At 36.1% G+C, this 19,994-nt stretch overlaps 2 protein-coding genes across 2 annotated transcripts in view; one reads left to right on the top strand and one right to left on the bottom strand.

Annotated features, from left to right (window-relative positions):
• Position 1: 1 nt before the first annotated feature.
• Positions 2-7,348, bottom strand: c20h1orf131 (chromosome 20 C1orf131 homolog). The gene is made up of 7 exons (XM_051874780.1): positions 7,103-7,348; positions 6,330-6,562; positions 5,044-5,103; positions 2,438-2,533; positions 1,199-1,282; positions 1,048-1,085; positions 2-380 (listed from the first exon to the last, which is right to left on the bottom strand). The coding sequence occupies exons 1-7, from the start codon at positions 7,188-7,190 to the stop codon at positions 257-259; spliced, it is 723 nt and encodes a 240-aa protein (XP_051730740.1). The 5' UTR covers positions 7,191-7,348; the 3' UTR covers positions 2-256.
• A 679-nt stretch (positions 7,349-8,027) lies between these two features.
• Positions 8,028-19,994, top strand: part of gnpat (glyceronephosphate O-acyltransferase) — a 29,259-nt gene continuing 17,292 nt past the window's right edge. The window contains exons 1-6 of the mRNA XM_051874779.1: positions 8,028-8,195; positions 9,161-9,352; positions 12,635-12,811; positions 14,569-14,698; positions 18,457-18,584; positions 19,756-19,831. Of these exons, the coding sequence (XP_051730739.1) occupies positions 8,166-8,195; positions 9,161-9,352; positions 12,635-12,811; positions 14,569-14,698; positions 18,457-18,584; positions 19,756-19,831 (733 nt within the window). The 5' untranslated portion in view covers positions 8,028-8,165. The remainder of the gene's footprint in view (positions 8,196-9,160; positions 9,353-12,634; positions 12,812-14,568; positions 14,699-18,456; positions 18,585-19,755; positions 19,832-19,994) is intronic.

The raw sequence follows: 19,994 nt of genomic DNA, 5'->3' as shown, positions 1-19,994 counted from the left end.
GACCGATTCATGTGTCTTTATTCAAAGTATCTCATCTGTGTTCTTTTTCACATGACTTAAATTGTATTAAAAAAAAAAAAAAAATCATTCTTGGGTGAATAAAATAAAACTACAGTTTTACACTTCCTGAAGAAATTGTGTGTACCTACTATGATGCTAGGCTATTGAGGGTTTTGTGAAGGTGTTTTTTAACATGTTGCTATGTAGTTGCTCTTACATTTCAAATGAGCTCAGGTTTTCTGTTGCCAATTGGCTGTTACTTTTTGGCTTTAACTTTTAATTTCTGAATGTCTTTGGAGCTCAAGACCAGCATTCCATTTTTGAAGCGTCCCACTTGTCCACCAAGCTTTACACTAGAGGAGGATTTACTTTTCTCAATCCTGGAAAGTCAAAAAGAAAACAAAAATTAGCAACACTACAAATACCATAACCTGATATCTTGACAGTTACCAGTAGCTACATTTACATAGACAAATTTCACTAATCTGCATTCAAAGGCAACTTTTTGGCCAAGACGCAGCTGACGAGAGGCGACAACAAAGTCGGCTTTTGTCACCGTTAGCTCTTTAAAACTGGCTCGGTGTGTCCCGGCCTTAAAGGGTTAGTTCACCCAAAAATGAAAATTCTGTCATTTATTACTCACCCTCATGCCGTCACTAAAAAAAGTCGTTATTTTGTTTTTTTTTGGAGCACCAAAAATATTCTCGTCACTTTATAATATTAATATTGAACCACTGTACTCACATGAACTGATTTAAATATGTTTTTAGTACCTTTATGGATCTTGAGAGAGGAAATGTCATTGCTTCCTATGTAGGCCTCACGGAGCCATCGGATTTAAACAAAAATATCTTAATTTGTGTTCCAAAGATCAACAAAGGTCCTACGGGTGTAAAACGGCACGAGGGTGAGTAATTAATGACAGAATTTTCATTTTTGGGTGAACTAACCCTTTAAGCCTGTGCTAATTCAATCAAGAATAAACAAACTAGAACCAATTGACATCTCTCTTATTACCGTCATTGTACTCAAAACATAAACACAAACCTTGGTTTTCCTTTTTTCGTTTTTTTGTTCTGTGATTCCTGACAAAAGACCCAGAGAAGGAAAGTTAGAATGATTGTACATGCTGCAGAAGAAGTCAAGTGTTCAGTGTCAAGTAATCATATAACCATTCAAATTTAAATGTTGAACTCACGGATTGTCCTTTTCTCTCTTGCCTCTTCTGTATCCTTATGTTTCGTTGATACTCTTTGTAGTTAACATACTGCCTTTTAGGGGGCTATAGGGGAAAAAACACAGGGGGAAAAACTTGAGTGTTGTAAAAATGTTTTTAAATCAAAACGGTTAAAGGGGTAGCTCACCAAAAAATTTTAATTTACTCACCCTGAAGTGAACATGAACTGTTTTAAATATATCTTTAGTATCTTTTCTGGGCATTTGAAAGTCTAAATTAACTTGCTGTCAATGCAGGACTCAAGAGCCATTGGATTTTATCAAACATATCTTAATTTGTGTTCCGAAGATGAACAAAGGTCTTACGGGTGTGGAACGACATGAGGGTGAGTAATTAATGACAGAATTTTTTGGGTGAACTAACCCTTTAATAAATGTACACGTCAACAGTTTAACTAGCTTTAACTAAGGTCGCATTTACACTGCAGGTCTTGATGCCCAAATTCTGATTCGTTGACCATATCCAATTTTTTTGACAACCAGCTTACATCATCTTTTAAAAGTGACCCATATCCGATATCTGCATTTACATTGTACACTTGGCGTACAGATGTACTGACCCAGAAAAGCTTAGGCCGAAAAGGAAGTAAAAACAGCGTGATTTGCAATAGATGCAGACAAAATGATAATACAAGCTTTTTCTTTCTGCACCATCTTTAAAGGTCAGCAAAACATTGGTCTCTTAAGGTGGAGAAAAAAAAAAGAGGAGAGCCCTTGTTACAGCCTAGGCATTGGAAAGAGTCATGTGATCTCAGTTGGTGTCATTCACTTCTGACATACGACTCGCATTGACATGGGAATATCCGATCTGCCTGCTTACATGGCAGATGCAAATGCACGTTTCTGATTCAGATTTATTTCCACATATGAATGAGACCTAAAACCAGTCTGAGAATATCAGAATCCATGTACTTTATTCCTGATTACATGTTAATGGGTCATATCCGATCTGTGCCACATGGGAGGGAAAAAAAACGGAATTGGGTCACTTGAATTCTGTAATGTAAATGCAGCCTATGGTTCTCTGTGAGATTCTGTTCATATCCTGCTGTAGCACCCCTTGTGGCAAAGCTGAGAATGTGTACTTGTGTTATGAATTGCACTCTGCGACATTTCTGAACACAAATAAGATTTAAAGGCTTTGAGTATGTTTTAGGTCCACCAGTGTTGCATCTGATTATTGGATCTGTGTTTAACTCACTATGGCTCCCAGCATGATGGCTCTGTCCTGCTCAAAGACTCTCTGCTGCTGCTTCTCATACCCTGACAGTCCAAACCTGTGAACCTCAAACCGGGCCTGTGGAGGACACACACAACATGAATTCAAGGGACATTGAAGAAATAACTGGAATATCATACTGCAAATGAGTTTCAGCCATGAAAGTTACTGACTTGGAACTGTATACATAAGCAGTACAAATATCACTCTGTACACTGAGAACAAGAGACTCAACTCACAACTGATTTCAAAGGCGACAAAAGAGAAATGGCAGAACCTCACAAATGACTGAATGCTTTATATAAGCAAAATCCACGAGGCAAGTAACAGTGACTGCAAATTATTTCAAGAGTTTGAAATTTACATGTTGCTAAGCTAACAACCAAAAACGCACAAAAAACACATTTGGGCTTTTGTTTTATATGATTTTAAACTATTTATGTTGATACTTTTCAGTATCAAATGAATTCAGAGTTTATTTATATTCAACATTTCTCTATTTTTGTCCATCATCTTGGATTTATTTTTTGCACTGGGCCTGTCCCAATTAGTGATGGCCTAGCATGAACGAGTCATTCATTTTGAACAAATCTTTTATATAACTCAGGAATAACGGCTGCTTCCGAAAACTTAGGCAGCTGATTTGTTACTTCACTGCTTTATCAGGCAATGACTTTGTAGGCAGTGTTTGCACATGGAGGTACCTCACAAAACTGATTTCGGACAGACTTCTGAGGCAGCATAACAGTTTAATGATCTACAACAAAATAGAGAGAGCTTTGGTGATAACTAAGCAAATATTTAATTACTACAATAGTAATTTCTCGAATGACATCAGAAGTGGTCAAAAACATGCATTTACTGTACACACAAACTGACCAGCAACAGCAACTTTCAGACACCATCATTATTTTTTTCAACTCAAAGTGACAGAATGGAAGGCACAGGATTGTGGGATATCAAAAGCGGCGAAGGATACATCTATGCTGCCTTCAAAAATTGATCAGAAGGTATCTCAGGAGACGGGAAGTGAAACTAACATAGGATTCAAACGTGCCTTGATGCCTTCCTATCTTGGAATGCGTCCTCCGAAGGCAGCATTTTTAAGTTTTCGGATGCAGCCAGTGTCTTAGAGAGCGGTTCCTTCATTTTGTGTTGGTCGCACATGCACATTTGCGCAACATCCTTTTGTTTGTTCGTAACTAACATGAAAACCACATAGTTCCGCTAGGGGTGGGCGATAAACCGGTAGACACTATTAACCAGCAGAAATGTGTCAACCGGTACAGATTTTGGACTATCGCGGTTAAGATCATGTGACTTTGTTTTGCTGTATTGTTACGAAAGGTTATCTTTTGCATACGTTTTTAAGCATTGCAGTTTAAAAACAAGTGATTTTAATTAAACCACTGAAGTGCAATAAGCAGCGAAAGAGAACTCGTTTTGCTATATGCGTGCGCCCTCAGAGAGACGGTTTCTGAGCTCACACACCTGAAGCGAACGCACATAAAGCTGCTGCTCATACAGCACAAGAGTACTGAACCGAGTTCTTTTTACTGCCTTATTAGGCTTGGACGGTCAAATACACACACTTAGGTGTCAAAATGCCCATCTTTGCAAGTATCCTTGTAAACACAGTCATTTATGTCTTAAGTGAATGTAAACAGTTGAGAAAGAAAACGCATGTATAACAGTGTATTGGATCAGTGCATTCGCTCTTAAAGTGACAGCAACCTAACATTCCTGTTGCTGTCTGTTGTTAATGTTAATCAAACAACAAAAGAGAAAATCACTGTTTTTAACTGACTCACTTAGTAACTTTAATGAGAATAAATGTATATTTAACTTACATAGTGTATGGAGCAAGTTGTGGTTTTTTGATGTCTCACTTACTGCATCATCAGGTTCTGCGCTCCTATTGGATTTTAATTTGACGGTAGTCGTAGAACTCACACTACAGGACTGTGCGTCAAATCTTGTGACACTGCCAGAATTTAGTCAGAGGTAAAATTTGATCGTATTGGTCATTATTCGGCTGTGGGTATTGGGACAGGCCCAAAGAGTGAAATGCCAAAGGGACAGCATTGTCTGTGCAGGATTCATGAAGGAAATTTCCCTAAAGTGAGGCATCTTACTAAGCAAGACAAGTAAGTTGCCTATTTTTTGGTACAGCCAACCGTGCCCATGATGCCTTGAAGTCGCGATGAAATGGACATAGCTACAGATTTTTTCTTCCAAATTGTGACATACGTACATCCAAGTGAAATAAAGATGTTATTAAAGACGTTATTATAAAGGGCGGAGACTTGGTTCAATCCATCTTAGTCGACTGTAAGAAAGGGGCGGGGTTTAAGCAGACTAAATTATTGGAGAAGTCTGGCATATGTCACCAAGTCTGTCATTTTACTAGTAGATCAAGTTATGACATTGAGGTCAATTTAAAAAAAAAAAAAAAATAAGTATGCATGGATGAATAGTTCACATTGAGATCAGTAAAGTGCATTTAGAAAACATTCATTTCATGCTAATTTTAAAATGCTGACTACATAACCAGCTTACTAGGTTTCAAAAAATAGCAATAATCTCACCTTTTCTATCGTTAGTTTCTTATCTGTGAAGTTTTTCTTCTTTTCTTTGACAACAGGAGCCTGAGGATAAACAAATATGGATGAAAACAGATGAGATGTGAATGCAGTTGCAGTCAGCTGTCATTTTTTTGTAGGGTTCATTCCTTCTTTTATGCACGTATGCTTACAACACAAGACTTTGAATTCCCATGAGCACTTGAGCTAGACATGGATTTACCCAGGAGATCAAGGTTTGACAGCCTGCTGGTAGATATAGTAACTTATGGAAGCTTGTTTCCACCACAGATTAAAAAAAATAAATACATAAAAAAGGTACTTGTGACTTGTAATCTCACAGGCCTGTCAGACCTGTTTTTTTTTTTTTTTTTTTTTTTTTTTTACACAGTTGCAAGCTTGTATAAACTCATGACTGCAAGTTTCCATCTCGCAATTCTCACTTTTTTCCTCAGAATTCTGAGTTTACGTCTCACAATTCTGTTTTATTCATTTGTGCCACGCAATAAGATGATTAAAAAAGGAATTGTGACTCACAATTCTGAATTTATATCTCGCAACTCTGAGAGAAAAAAGTCCGAATTGCGAGATGAAAAGTTACCGTGACAGAAACAAGCTTCCATAGTAATGCAAAAAAGGCCATTCAAAACTAACCTCATATTTGTTCATATATCATATTTATAATTGCAAAAAAAAATAAAAATACTGTAGATCTTTTACCAGGGACAAATTTTTCACTAGGGTTCTTAACAGTGTGACTTATGTAGTGTATATAAATATATAGACAATAGAGTGCTTTAGGGATGCCATATTTTTGTAGGCCAATAGTTAGGGAAAGGTAATTTTGAATGGGTTTTTGTTTAAATGCCTAAAATAAAGTCTGTGATGAATATTCTCGTTTCACATGTAATACGTCAGTAATGTGATTTTTTTAAAGCTTTTACTTGTCTTGTAAAAGGCAGTTGCTAACAAGTGGCTAAATGGGACTACAGAGGTTTTATCGTAATTATCGTATATATGAGTTTCCTACTTAAAAATTGGACATGAATGGCCTCTCAAGTCGTATTTACCACTGGGAAGTAGGAAATTTCTGAAGGCACGTGACGGCAGAATAACCTACAAGTTGGCCTACAAAATGACTTCATCACGGCAACACTCTATATAGAGAATATAGAGTCATCAGTCACATGGCATTTAGGGCTCAGGTGTTTGGCTCAAAAAAAAAAAGTGCCCATGAAGCAAAGATGGCAGCATGGAGAACATGTACTTCTGAGGCTGCATGTTCCTCTTACCTTCTTTGCTGGTTCAACAGCCTTTGATAATTTGTTTTTCTTCAGAGGATTAATAAATGTAACAACCTCCACACTGGATTGTTTAGTTGAGTTTGTCATGGGCAGCTCTGAATCTGTGTCATGTCTGATAGTATCTGTGTTTTCCTCAGCATCATTCTCATTATCAGCGTTGTAATCTTTAGCAACGTTTATCCTTTTCTGAGACTTCTTCGATCCTTTGTGTTCTCCACCACCTAAACATAAAAAATTACATGAAATATAATAACCGGTATTTAGAAACTTCATAGACTGTTGTTAGCATACTTAGAATGTATGACTATATTATGCACAGTTTGCTAATTTTACTGTGTGCATAGGATACTAAAAAATAACCTTTGCTAAAGTAAGCAGTGTGCAATACCATATCCCACAATGCAATGCATTTCAAAATTAGTTTGAATTAATAACAACCTTTAATTTCTATTTATTTATTGACTTATTACTTGATCTGTGTGCAAAGTTACAACTATTTAAACAAAATAAGGGTTAAAAAAAAACTGTTTTTAATTGCCACTTGCTGAAGGCAGTATACTGTTAGGATTACTATTGTTTGAAATGTTTATCGTTGCATACTAAGTAATGTTTCAGTATATTTTACATTTCTATGTAAACACACTACACATTACTACACAACATGAAGTTATCATACATTATTGGCGGTATTAATGGTGTTAATCAGCATCTGCTATAAATATCTTAACATGTTAGCCTGTTATTATAACATTCACTCTCACCGAAATCATACAACTTGTTCAGAACTTCATCGAGGAAAAAACGATCATCGTCCGCCTCTCCGCCGTGTAGATCTCTTGCTACACTCATTTTTTGAAAAATAACACAAGTTTTAACATTAAACCTTGTATTCGTGTGTTTCACGTGTGTGCATCATACACGCGAAATGTCCTTCCTCACTTTCCGTCAACCCATTCTTCGTCCCGGAAGTAACACAATCTGAATTTTGACACCGCCCATGAGAAGAAAGAAATTCTAATGTCTGTCAAAAAGCCGCTGTTTTCCTCTAGGCGGCGCAGTGAGGTTCAAAGAGCCAGAACTCCATTGAACCGCATTAAAATCTCACGGCGTTTTTGTCTTAATGGATACAGTTGTACGATACAAAGTATGATCTTTTAAATCTATTACTTTCGTAAAGTGCTATCTGTAATAAAAAATCCGTGCAGATTGTTTAAATAAAGAGATTAAATGAAATCTGCAATCTGGTAATCACAAACGTCAGTGATTGGCCGATCCAGACAGCGCTGAGAAAAGTAAATGGTAGCACTTGTGGTACCATATTTCATCCGTTTTACTCATTTCAGCCATATTTTGTCAACAAATCTCTCTCTCTCTAAAAAGCTGGCCCTCCAAAAACTGATCAGCTAACCATAAACCAGCAAACTCGAACTCACAAAATGATTGACAGGTAGAGGCCGATCCTGATTGGCTAAATCTGGTATTTTAGCCAATCATATTTCGATTTGTTTTTGTTGCTGTTTACAGAGAGGTGTTTTCAGGACACTTCAGTGAAGTCTGTGACGTACAAACAAATATCTTAGAGTACCATAATAATAATAATAATAACAACAAATAAAATTATTATTTAGACCAATTCCAAACTGACAGCCGTACCACCAAACCCCGCCCACCCGGTAACCGCTGTTTCATGCTCATTTGTCATTCCACCCGCCTGTTGTATTTCAATGACAGGAATGAGTACTGGGCTAAACGATCAACCTTGATCCAAACTTTCTCACACAGAACTCATTTGATCTAATACACTCATGCTTTGATAGGTACTGAATGGAAATGGCGTCTAGAGCACTGTATTCGGTAAGTGTTTTAGGAGGACATTTTTGCATGTTTTGATTAAGTATCACATGCTTGCAACACTTGCAGTGTAAATCTTCTCATTAAGCTTCCTGTAATATTTTTTTAATATTTTAGGATATATTAAGCACACTGCACGTCCAGTGCACATGAGTCATTGGTTTTTAAAATTATAGCCCTATATCACTAGAAAAGGTCCCAACTTTATATTAAATCTGGCGGAATTGTATTAATTACTGTATGATATTATGATAGTGATAATTATATGCATGTATTGTTTAAGCTACATTAATTGTAATCTATTTAATTTTACATTTTTAGTTTTTTTTTTTTTTTTTTACATTGTTTACATATAAATGGACATACCTACAAATTATTTAGTAGTAAACTGCATTTTAGAAAGTCATCAAAACAATAAAATAACACAAATGATGACACAAATGAATGAACAGGGATTTTGTAGTGACCACAAATCAAAATGTATTAATCTATAATCAAAATATAATCTAGATTAATCTTAATCTATAATCAAAATATAATATTTTTTTTTCTTCTAAATTATGGACAGTTTTGAACAGATTACAGATCTACACAGTCTGGGCATCCTGAAAGTTCATTCATATGTATAATTTAGATTTAGTTATTTTTAGTTTACAGTTCATTTGAACAAACATATATTAATTGAAAGCATTTAAGTACAAGCAAAACAAAAGGTTTTGAAGAACTTGAGAAACATAAATACAAATCATAATTCAGTTAAATTTGATAAATGTGAATATCTGTAATATTTTGTCCATTTGTACTGAATATCGGTCCTTGTAATTATATTCTTCAGTTTAAAAAAATAAAATAAAAAAATAATTGTAATGCATTACAGTTAGAAAGCAAAAAAGACCCTAATCCTCATATAAATGATCACCATTGTCTTATCACTTTAAAAAAACAAAATATTTTCTGTCTTCATACAGTCTAGGCACCGGATGCTGAAGAAGCGGGATGATTTTGAAGACATCCTGGAGGAGAGGCGGCGTTCCAGTGATCTGAGATACGCACTGAGATGTTACACTCCCTCACTTTATAAAGGACTAGTGCCCTGCAAAGCCAGCATGCTGAAAACCATAGTTCTGCAGTCAGACCACCTGCAGTATGTCATTAAACAGGTACAGAAACAACACAGAGCACCACGATTCCCTCAGGGCCATATGTTCATGCAATAACTTATGCTTTTGAAGAGGCCATGTTATGCCATCTTACAAAGTCTTGATTTGTTTGGGTCCCATAGAATAGGTTTTCATTCTTAAATGTCCAAAAAACACATTATTCTTCACATATGTTATATTGTTGCAGCACTTCTCATCCCAGTTTGTCAGTAACGCACTGGGGTGCATTTTCCGAATGCATCGTTAGCCATCTAGTCAGTTCCATTATTACCAACATAGTTGAACGTTTTGATGTTTCCCGAAACCACAGTTTCAACAAACATTCACAAATAGCATAGCAAACTTGTGTGGTTGGAACAACAGCTCTCGAGCTGTGGTTAGAAGCATAGTTTTTTGTTAAATGACATGGACTTACAGAAATAGATCTGCTCTTGGGCACAATAAGCAAGCTTACAAATCTTTTATGATGTATAAAGGGAACCGCGATGAATCAAGCATCAAATAAAGCAAAATGACATGGACAAAAACAAGAAAGTAGTCATTAGGTGCCATGTTCGTTACAGCAGCATATCGGACATCTTGAATAGATTTATTAGCAGAAATTATTACTCCTCCACCTGTGCGTGACATCTTTATCGAAAGTCCTATATTGTTGAACCAATGTGGTTCAAATGACAGAGGTGCGACCATGTTACTATGGTTTCAGGAAACAGTTGACTAGTTGGTTAGTTTCTCAAACGATGCATCGTACTATGGTAGTTAAAGGATTAGTTCACTTTCAAATGAAAATTAGCCCAAGCTTTACTCGCCCTCAAGCCATCCTAGTGTATATGACTTTCTTCTTTCTGATGAACACAATCAGAGAAATATTAATAAATATCCTGACGCATCCGAGCTTTATAATGTCAGTGAACAGGGTTCACGAGTATGAGCTGATAAATAAATGTGTACTCCACACATCTCCGGGAGGTTAATAAAGGCCTTCTGAAGCAAAGTGAAGCGTTTGTGTAAAAGAAATATTTAAAGGAACATTTTCCAACTCCCCTAGAGTTAAACAGTTGAGTTTTACCGTTTTTGAATCCATTCAGCTGATCTCCGTGTCTGGCGGTACTACTTTTAGCATAGCATAGTTCATTGAATCTAATTAGATCGTTAGCATCTCGCTCAAAAATGACCAAAGAGTTTCAATATTTTTTCCTATTTAAAACTTGACTCTTCTGTAGTTACATCGTGTACTAAGACCGACGGAAAATGAAAAGTTGCGATTTTCTAGGCCGATATGGCTAGGAACTATACTCTCATTCCGGCGTAATAAACAAGGAACTTTGCTGCCGTACCATGGGTGCAGCAGGCGCAATAATATTGCACAGCGTCTCTCACAAATGTCTCCATGGTTGCAAGGCACGCTTTACGCCGGAATGAGAGTATAGTTCCTAGCCATATCGGCCTAGAAAATCGCAACTTTTCATTTTCCGTCGGTCTTAGTACACGATGTAACTACAGAAGAGTCAAGTTTTAAATAGGAAAAATATCGAAACTCTTTGGTCATTTTTGAGTGAGATGCTAACGGTCTAATCAGATTCAATGAACTATGCTAAGCTATGCTAAAAGTGGTACCGCCAGACCCGGAGATCGGCTGAATGGATTCGAAAACGGTAAAACTCAACTGTTTAACTCTAGGGGAGTTGGAAAATGAGCCTATTTTCAAAAAAAGTGGAGTGTTCCTTTAACAAGTTATGAAGTAAAATATCTAGTTTCCGCTAGACCGCCTTCCGTATTCAGCATACGAAGAAAATGTAAAACTCTTGCAGTTTAAAAAGCTTACACTACGTCCTACGCCTTCCCTATTCAATTTACGCAAAAAAGTGTAACTGGCGCGACACTAGTTTACACTTTCTTTGTAACTTGAATACGGAAGGCAGTCTGGCGGAAGCTAGATATTGAGTAAAGCTAGGGGTAATTTTCATTTGAAAGTGAATTAATCCTTTAAAGGTGCAGTATGTAATACTGACAGCTAGTTGTTGAAATGGGTACTGCAGCCCAAATTCAAAATATTGGAGAGAGTTGTATAGCCTCGGACTCAACACTCACGTGATTGAGAACATGCACAATTGAAGATGGAAGGCGACAAACCTTACACTGTAAATTGATGAGTTGATTTATCCGTGTTTTAATATTCCTCTGGTCATAGAGCTTTTTTAGGTCGGGTAGAATCTGCGATCTCCTACCCAGTTCATTTGCTGGCTTCCCTGGCTGCAATACGCTGTGTTTTCGCCCATTTGGCAACATGGGGTGTCAAAATACTATTGGGTAAATTGGGTAAAACAGTGGGCGGGATCACACAGACCAAAACACAAACAGACGTTCCGACACAGAACGCACATCTCAAAGTAGAATAACCGGCATTGTTTTTCTTAGAAACAAGTATGTGAATTTAGCATGTTTCCTAAATCTTTGCAAATGTATTATGGTATTTTTCTGCTTTAGTATAGTCAAAAAAATTACATACAGCACCTTTAATCAGTGAGTTACATCATTGTATGAGAAATGCACCCCTGTTTAGTTCCTGTCTCTATGAAGCCCCTCCTTCTGAAAAGCACAGTGTGGTCGAGTGGACCAGTGTGGTATGATTGGTCAACTGCTTCAAGTGTGTTTCGGAAATGTTACACCGTTTACCATAACCACGAGTTTCAACACACTACAAACGCAACTCAACCAGGCGTTGTCCCGTTTATTCCTGTATGCTTTGGGCAGGAATTATTAAAATGAGGAATAATGTGACTTTTACGTTCCTGGAAGAAAACTCAAGACTACAATCAAGGCATTTCAGAGAGTTTACAAACAGTATTTACTGATATAGAGAATAACTCCCTTTGGATTGACTTTATAACTTTGCAGACATTTTTTTTTTAATGCTCACATCGCAACATTACACACTAAAAAAAGTTGAAAATGTAAAAAAAAAAAAGCATAATAGGACCCTTTTAATGCTTTAAATTTAACTAACTACTTCAATTTAAATTTAGTAAGGTAATTTAGTGTGGAACTGTATGGTATTTGTATTGTTTTATTTCATTATTAATATGTCAGTATTACAAACTGCAAATAATTATGTCAATATTACAATTATGTTTTCAGAGAAGTGCTACAGGTGGTTGCCAGGGCATTGTTATGCCTATTATATCTTTTGAGATCATTTCTTAGACTGTATTTAGACTGTATTTAACAATACAGATCAAAACCTGGTGTTTTAATGGTTACTTGTGTGTGTGTACTGTGTAGGTTTCATTAGAATCAGGAGACAGTAGTGAGTGTGTAACGGAGGAAGCGTCTCTGATTCTGGATGAGATGGCTCACCGCCTGCAGCTCAGCACCATACGTTTCTTCGCCTTTACTCTCAGCAAAGCCTTCAAGAGACTCTTCCGCAGTGTGTGTGTCAATGAGGAGGGCATCCAGAGAGTGAGTGACTCTTTACTGTCCCCAAAATACATGTGTGAAATTCCTGCTAAAACACCTGGCATTTACACTGTGAGCTGACTACTAGGGTCGTCTAATGTTACTGAAACATGTCATAATTTATATCATCAGCCTTAATGCTTGAAGTAGAATAAGGTTACAGGGATTGAGGGATTAAACTCCCTGTGACACTCTCATTAGTATGATGATCTCTTATTTGTATGTTTAAATGTGCTTATTAGCATATGAATAATATTATCTTTATAGTTCAGTCCAGCTGATGGCCCCCTATATAGGGTATTATAAAATGGTTAGTTCCTGTCCTTGGTTCTGACTGGTCAATAGCTGTGTTTTATTCACGATAAAACATGGCTATGACCGCTTTACCCAATGGTTCTGTGTATCACTACACAACACCCTTAGCATCCACTCTTAGCAATATAAATTGTATGTTCTCAATTGATATTGTAGCTTACTGTAATATGTAAAAGAGTGTTGTGAGAAAAGATCGAGTGAGCGAGTTTATTACCTGCATTCAGATTTAGCATTTTCCTTTAGGTCAGTCCTATGTTCATAATAAAAAATATGTTTAAATGTCTGATGTATTATCTTGTCCTTTTAACAGTTAAGGGGTTTTCCCGTGACTGACGGCGCTAGTCAAAGCATTTGTCAGTTGCGTCTTGTTCCATGTTCACAGTTCAGTCTTTTCAATGTAAACTGACTGACATACTCATAAAGACAGTCTTTACTCCATGAAAGTTGCATTGATACATATTTTTGGCTTTAATATTTGTATTGTGTGGTAACCGTTTTATTGAAGCAATAAGGTACTCGAGGCTAGTGCTGTATTGTGAATAAGTCACGGCTGAAGGGCTTATTCAGGATACAGCACAGCCTCTCGTACCTTATTGCTTATATATATTACTGGTCAGAAGTTTGGAATAAATAAGATTTATTAATTTTTATAAGTCTCTTATGATCACCAGGGGTGCATTTATTTGATTAAAAATACAGTAAAAACAGTAATATTGTGAAATATTATTACACTTTTAAATACTGTTTTCTATTGTAATATATTTTAACATATAATTTATTTCTGTGATCAAAGCTGAATTTTCAGCATCATTACACCAGTCTTCAGTGTCACATGATCCTTCAGAAATCATTCTAATATGCTGATTTGATGCTCATTTATTAGTATCACAGTTGAAAACAGTTGCGCTGCTTGATATTTTTGTGGAAACCGTGATACTTTTTTTTCAGGATTTATTTAAGAATAGAAAGGTCAAAAGAACAGCATTTATTTGAAATAGAAATCTTTTTAGAATATAACTATTATTATCATCATCATTATTTTAAATCTTTTGAATGATTGTGTATCACAGTTTCCACAAAAATATCAAGCAGCAAAAACTGTTTTCAGTTTAACATTGATAATAATCATAAATGTTTCTTGAGCAGCAAATCAGCATATTATGATTTCTGAAGGATCATGTGACACTGAAGACTAGAGTAATGATGCTGAAAATTCAGCTTTACCATCACAGATTTTTATAATTACATGTTATAATATATTAAAATGGAAAACAGTTCATTTAAATGGTAATAATATTTCACAATATTACAGTTTTGACTGTATTGTTGATCAAATAAATGGTGAGCATAAGAGTTTTCATTAAAAACATTAGAGTTAGATTTTAGATGGAGAGTTAGATAGAGTTTGATGTTATGATGGTTTTGATGACGTTTTTTCTTTCCAGCTCCAGCAGGCTGTACAGGAACACCCGGTGGTTCTTCTGCCCAGTCACCGTAGTTACATGGACTTCCTGATGATGTCATACTTACTTTACACATACGACCTTCCCCTGCCAGTGATTGCAGCTGGAATGGGTGAGTGTGAACAGGTTAACCTGGTAAACCATTGCTACAGCCAGTTATTTTACTTTGAAATTTGAGTTCCGTGTCAGAATTTCTGTTTTTGTTTTGGTCTGTTCAAGACCACACGTTGCCAATTTACCCAATAGTATTTCGCCACCCTGGGTTGCCAGTTGGCGGAAAACCAATGCAACGAATTGCAGCCATGGAAGCCAACGAAAAAACTGGGTCAGAGATCGCAGATTCTACCCAACCTAAAAAGCCTCAGCATCCATCTAAAAATCTCTACGAACGAGAGCATATTAAAATGCGATATCAACTCATCATAAATCAATAAATCAACGAATTATCTTACAGTGTGTAAGTCTCCCCGCCTTCCAGTGTCAATTGAGCTCGCTCCTGTTGCGTATCTTCAAACTGGCAACCCGCGTGAGTGTCAAGTCTGAGGAGGAGGGGGCGGGGCAAACAATATTTTGAATTTGGACTGCAGTACCGATTTCAACCACTAGCTGTCATTCTTACATAAAGCACCTTTAAGTGCTGAAATACAAACTTGCTATGAACAACAATAATAGTATGCATTTATAAGCATTAAACTTCGGCATGTAACTCATCCCACGCTGTTTGTTGCTACAGACATGAAGAAGGATACCTCAAATTGAGCAGTTTGTTTAGACGTACTTTTTGGAGTAATCAGACCTGCTATTTTGCCTGCCAGATGATACAACAGAAAAAAAACTTACATTAAAGAAAGGACCAAAATATCTAATCTTGACACTTTTAAACCAGTAAGCAACCCCTCAGAACACCTAAGCAACCGCATAACAACCCCCTCTCCTAGATGATTCTAGCTTTGTAGTGAATTTTGCACCAGCCAAATTTTCTTCTAAAAATGTTGTTTTAAAACTTTTTGTCAGAAAATGTTCTTAAAGGTGATTTTTTTTTTTTGTTTTTTTTTTTTTTTGTTCAAAATTAACAAAATTTATAGGGATAGTTCACCCAAAAATGAAAATTACCCCATGATTTACTCACCCTCAAGCCATCCAAGGTATATATGACTTTATTCTTTCAGACAAACACAATTGGAGATATATTTAAAAATATCCTGGCTCCTCCAAGCTATATAATGGCAGTGAATGGGGTCCCGATTTTGAAGCCAAAAAAAGTGCATCCATCCATCCTAAAAGTACTCTACACAGCTCAGGGGGTTAATAAAGGCCTTCTGAAGCAGGCGATGGGTTTTTGTAAGAAAAATATCCATATTTAAAACTGTATAATCTAAAATAACTAGCTTTCGGCAGACGACCGTACGCATACTACACAAATCGGCTTGTGCCACAAGAGTAACCCGTGACGCGATGTATGATGTAGGAGTAGCATAAGCTTAGACGTCTCTCATGATTCAAACAAATAGGGCTGTTCAACAAACTCAAGCTCCTCTTCTCATATTTCGAAGTCCTTCGTCATTTCTCTTTAAAATTTCTCGTTTTAGACTTCTAATTCGTGACTGGTGTTTTGTTTTGCTATATCCTCTGCGCTTGCTTGCTTGTCATTACGTCATGCGTCGGGTCAGGGGTTACTCTTCCGCCGCAAATTGATGCGTACGGCCGTCTGCCGGAAGCTAGTTATTATAGTTAATAAAGTTTTAAATATGTTTTTTTTGTTGTTGTTGTTGTTTACAAAAATCCATTACAAAAGGCCTTTATTAACACCCTGGAGCTGCGTGGAGTACTTTTACGATGGATGGATGCACTTTTTTTTGCTTTAAAATCGGGCCCCCCATTCACTGCCATTATATAAAGCTTGGAAGAGCCAGGATATTTTTAAATATATCTCCGATTGTGTTTGTCTGAAAGAAGATCGGATGGCTTGAGAGTAAATCATGGGATAATTTTAATTTTTGGGTGAACTAACCCTTTAAATCATGAGTCAATACACCATCATTCTTTTTTCCAAAACGTGTTTTTGTACTACCCTAATTCACTATGGTATGCCTTTTATAAGTGTTTATATTTTAGACTGAGCTGGATGCTTTTCGCATGAAATTGCGTACTTGCATCACTCGTCCATGCATGTCTCATCATATCCGTAAATAGAAAAAAAGTTGCTCCAGCTACTTTGACGTGTGTATGGTGTGGGAGGGGAATTGGTTAGTTGTCACAACAAGCGAGAAATGTTGAAATGGAGCAGCTAAATCTTGAACATACGGGGAATCACACGTTTTAAAAAAACACTGAACAGAGAGGAGTCTGCTGGCAAAAAGAGAACGTGACAGAGCTCGTAATAAAACAAGAATCAACATTGCCTTGGCTTTTCGGAGAAGGCGGGAACTGAGGGATTTGAAATGTTGTAAAAGTGATGTGGAGATGGCATTTTTATTACTCAAGGGGTGAGTAAGGTCTTTTATTGAAAAGCTAAATGGTCATATGTAGCTCTCTAACAGAGTTCACTGTAAAGCATTATCTATTTTGAAGGGTCATTTCATTATGTTTGTTTTAGTGCTGTGCTGGTATTTATTTTCAAGGAAGTAGTGTCTATTAATGTGTATAGCTACAGTAACGTCTTCAGCTAGTCAGCTTGAGATCCTTTTCATCTAAACTGGTTTTATCTCTTAAGCCTATAGTGAATGTTTTGGTTGTGCTTTGGCTCTGCGTGACTGTGCGGTTCACAAGAGAGTTATCCTACTGCTCATAAAACAATGTTATTCTGCAAAATGCATGCAGTTTTGTTTTTTAACCGCTAAAGGGCCGAAAGTTGCATAGTTTACTTTTAACAAAAATAAATAAATTCTAATAATGAAGTATTCAAGAGGCATGTCTCACCAAAGATATTTTGTTCAAAAGTTTTTTTTTTTGTTTTTTTTTTTATGAACACTTAAATTCAGCAAGCATGAATAAATTGATCAAACTTGACAAACATGAAGACATTATGTTCGAAAACATTTCTACTTCAAATAACATTTGTGCACACACATACAGTATTACATTTTGATTTGGTCAAAAAGTTCTTATGCTTATTTGACCACAATTTTTTTGGTCTTATAACTTTTTATGCCAGCCTCCCATATAGTCCCATATATCATTTGATATGCTTGAGAGGAGTGTTTGGATTTAACATTTTTTTTTTTTTTTTTTTTTTTTTTTTGGTTGGCTCTCTCAAGTTTTCTTGTTTTCTCAGGGAGTTTTGAGAGGCGACCTTGTTTAAACAGTATCTGGTTGATTTGATGTAGTTTCCTTAGAACTGAACAAAAAGTGCCAGTTAGAACATATAAACATTTGATAATCTTTCTGCATTATCTTTGCATTTGCTTTACTTGATCTCTACAGTCATCTATGATCATTTTTACTGCTGTCCCTCAGATTCATAATCCGAATACAAGCCCTTAACTGTGGCAGTTTAGATACTGTATGAAAACATGGTAGTGACAGTTTTTAAAAATATAAATCAAATTGGACCATGATACCACAACTTTTTTGTAAAAGAATGCAAACAACATATTTTATTTTAATTTATATATTTTTCTTTAAATATTTTATTTATAATGAATAAAAATGTCATTAAAAATGTTTTACAAATAAAAAATAAAATAAAAATAAAACTGAAATATGCTGTTGGCATTCTTCTATAAAATGTTTGGATATATTGGTACAATTTGATTAACATTTTCATGTATCATGGTGTTTACAGTAAAATGATTAAAACTGGTAAAACAGTTGATTTCATATTATATTCATTACATGTAGTGTTTAGTAATGTCATGATGTTTCTTGTAGATTTTATGAGCATGAAGTTTGTTGGTGAGATGCTGCGTATGTCTGGAGCGTTTTTCATCCGTCGGTCATTTGGAGGAGATAAACTTTACTGGGCTGTGTTTTCTGAGTATGTGAAGACGATGCTCAGGGTAAGACCCTTCATCCAAACAACTGAACAAATGAGCAAATCAGGGAATTAGACTGTCTTTTAATATAGGATGAAAAACAGGCTTCATATTGCGGTGGATTTAAGGCTTTTCACTAGGGCTGCTTCATAATCACAGTTATTTTGGTCAATATTGTAATCACGATTATTTAACACGATTATTAGTGGGCCATATGACCAAAATCTTATATGAGTAATTTATTTAATGAAAGCAATATAGTATATATTTGCTCGAAATAAGGTTGCTATAACATCTCAATTTTAGATTCCAGTGAATTTTCACAATTCTCGATACCATTTTCAATACCACAGCAGATTGCTAACGTAAGAAAAAAAGTCCTCAAAAATTATTGAAAATAAGCAATCAGTCAAAGTCATTCAGTCAAGAGCAGTGAGTGATTTTGTCTTTGTCTTTTGTTGTTTGATTCACATTAGATTTATTAGGCTGCTGTCACTTTAAGACAAAATGCACAGATCCAATATACTGACACACATTCTATTTTCTCCCAACTGTTTACATTCACTTAAGACATAACCGACTGGTTTTAAGTGAGTACTTGCCAAACCAGGCATTTTGACACATTTTTGCATGTATTTAACTGTTTAGGCACGCACCCAAATCTCAGTGTTTACTTTGCTTGTCCACATTCCACTCCGTCTCTGAGCGTGTGCACAGAAAGCCACCTAAGGAACAGCGCAAGTTCTCTTTCGCGCTTTTGATATTAAGCACGTCTCATTTTACGAAAGTCACGTTACATGATTTTACTGATTTGCACGTTAAGTTCGGGCTTTTAAGGAGGAGCAAAAGTGCACCGCTGTAAAGGAAAGAAATGGGGCACAATAATCATTTTATCTTAATTATTGTATTTTCATAATTGTCAGAAGCCAAAATCTAAATCGAAACACAATTTTGAGTAATCACACAGCCCTTCTTTTCACACTGCTCTTAACCCTCTTATAAACATGTAATTAGGAGGGCTTTTTACCTTTGATCAAAATGCAGTTCACGCAGGTTGATCCAGTGGGATTTTCCCTGTAATAAGTGTACTGTAAGTAGGTTTGGATATAAGGATCTGTTAAATGACTACTTAATGTACATACCTGCATTTTTGACAGTTTAAAAATTATTAACCTGTTATATGTTGTTTATTCAGAATGGTTATGCCCCAATTGAGTTCTTCTTGGAAGGAACTAGAAGCAGGACGAGCAAATCTCTTACACCAAAGACGGGTAATTATACATCAACTATCGATTTGTAAATTTTTTTTTTTATATAATTTCAAAAACAGGCTGTCTGTGCTGCTGTGACATTTTTTTTTGGGGTGTTTCATTTTGATAAAAGCTCTTTGCTGACTTCTGCATGTATTGTGCAGCGTCAAGGCTTTTCCTCACT

The sequence above is a fragment of the Ctenopharyngodon idella genome, chromosome 20, assembly GCF_019924925.1.
Source record: "Ctenopharyngodon idella isolate HZGC_01 chromosome 20, HZGC01, whole genome shotgun sequence".
Taxonomy (NCBI): Eukaryota; Metazoa; Chordata; class Actinopteri; order Cypriniformes; family Xenocyprididae; genus Ctenopharyngodon; species Ctenopharyngodon idella.
Note: the sequence above shows the minus strand (reverse complement) of the source record. Positions and strands in the feature narration are given on the sequence as shown.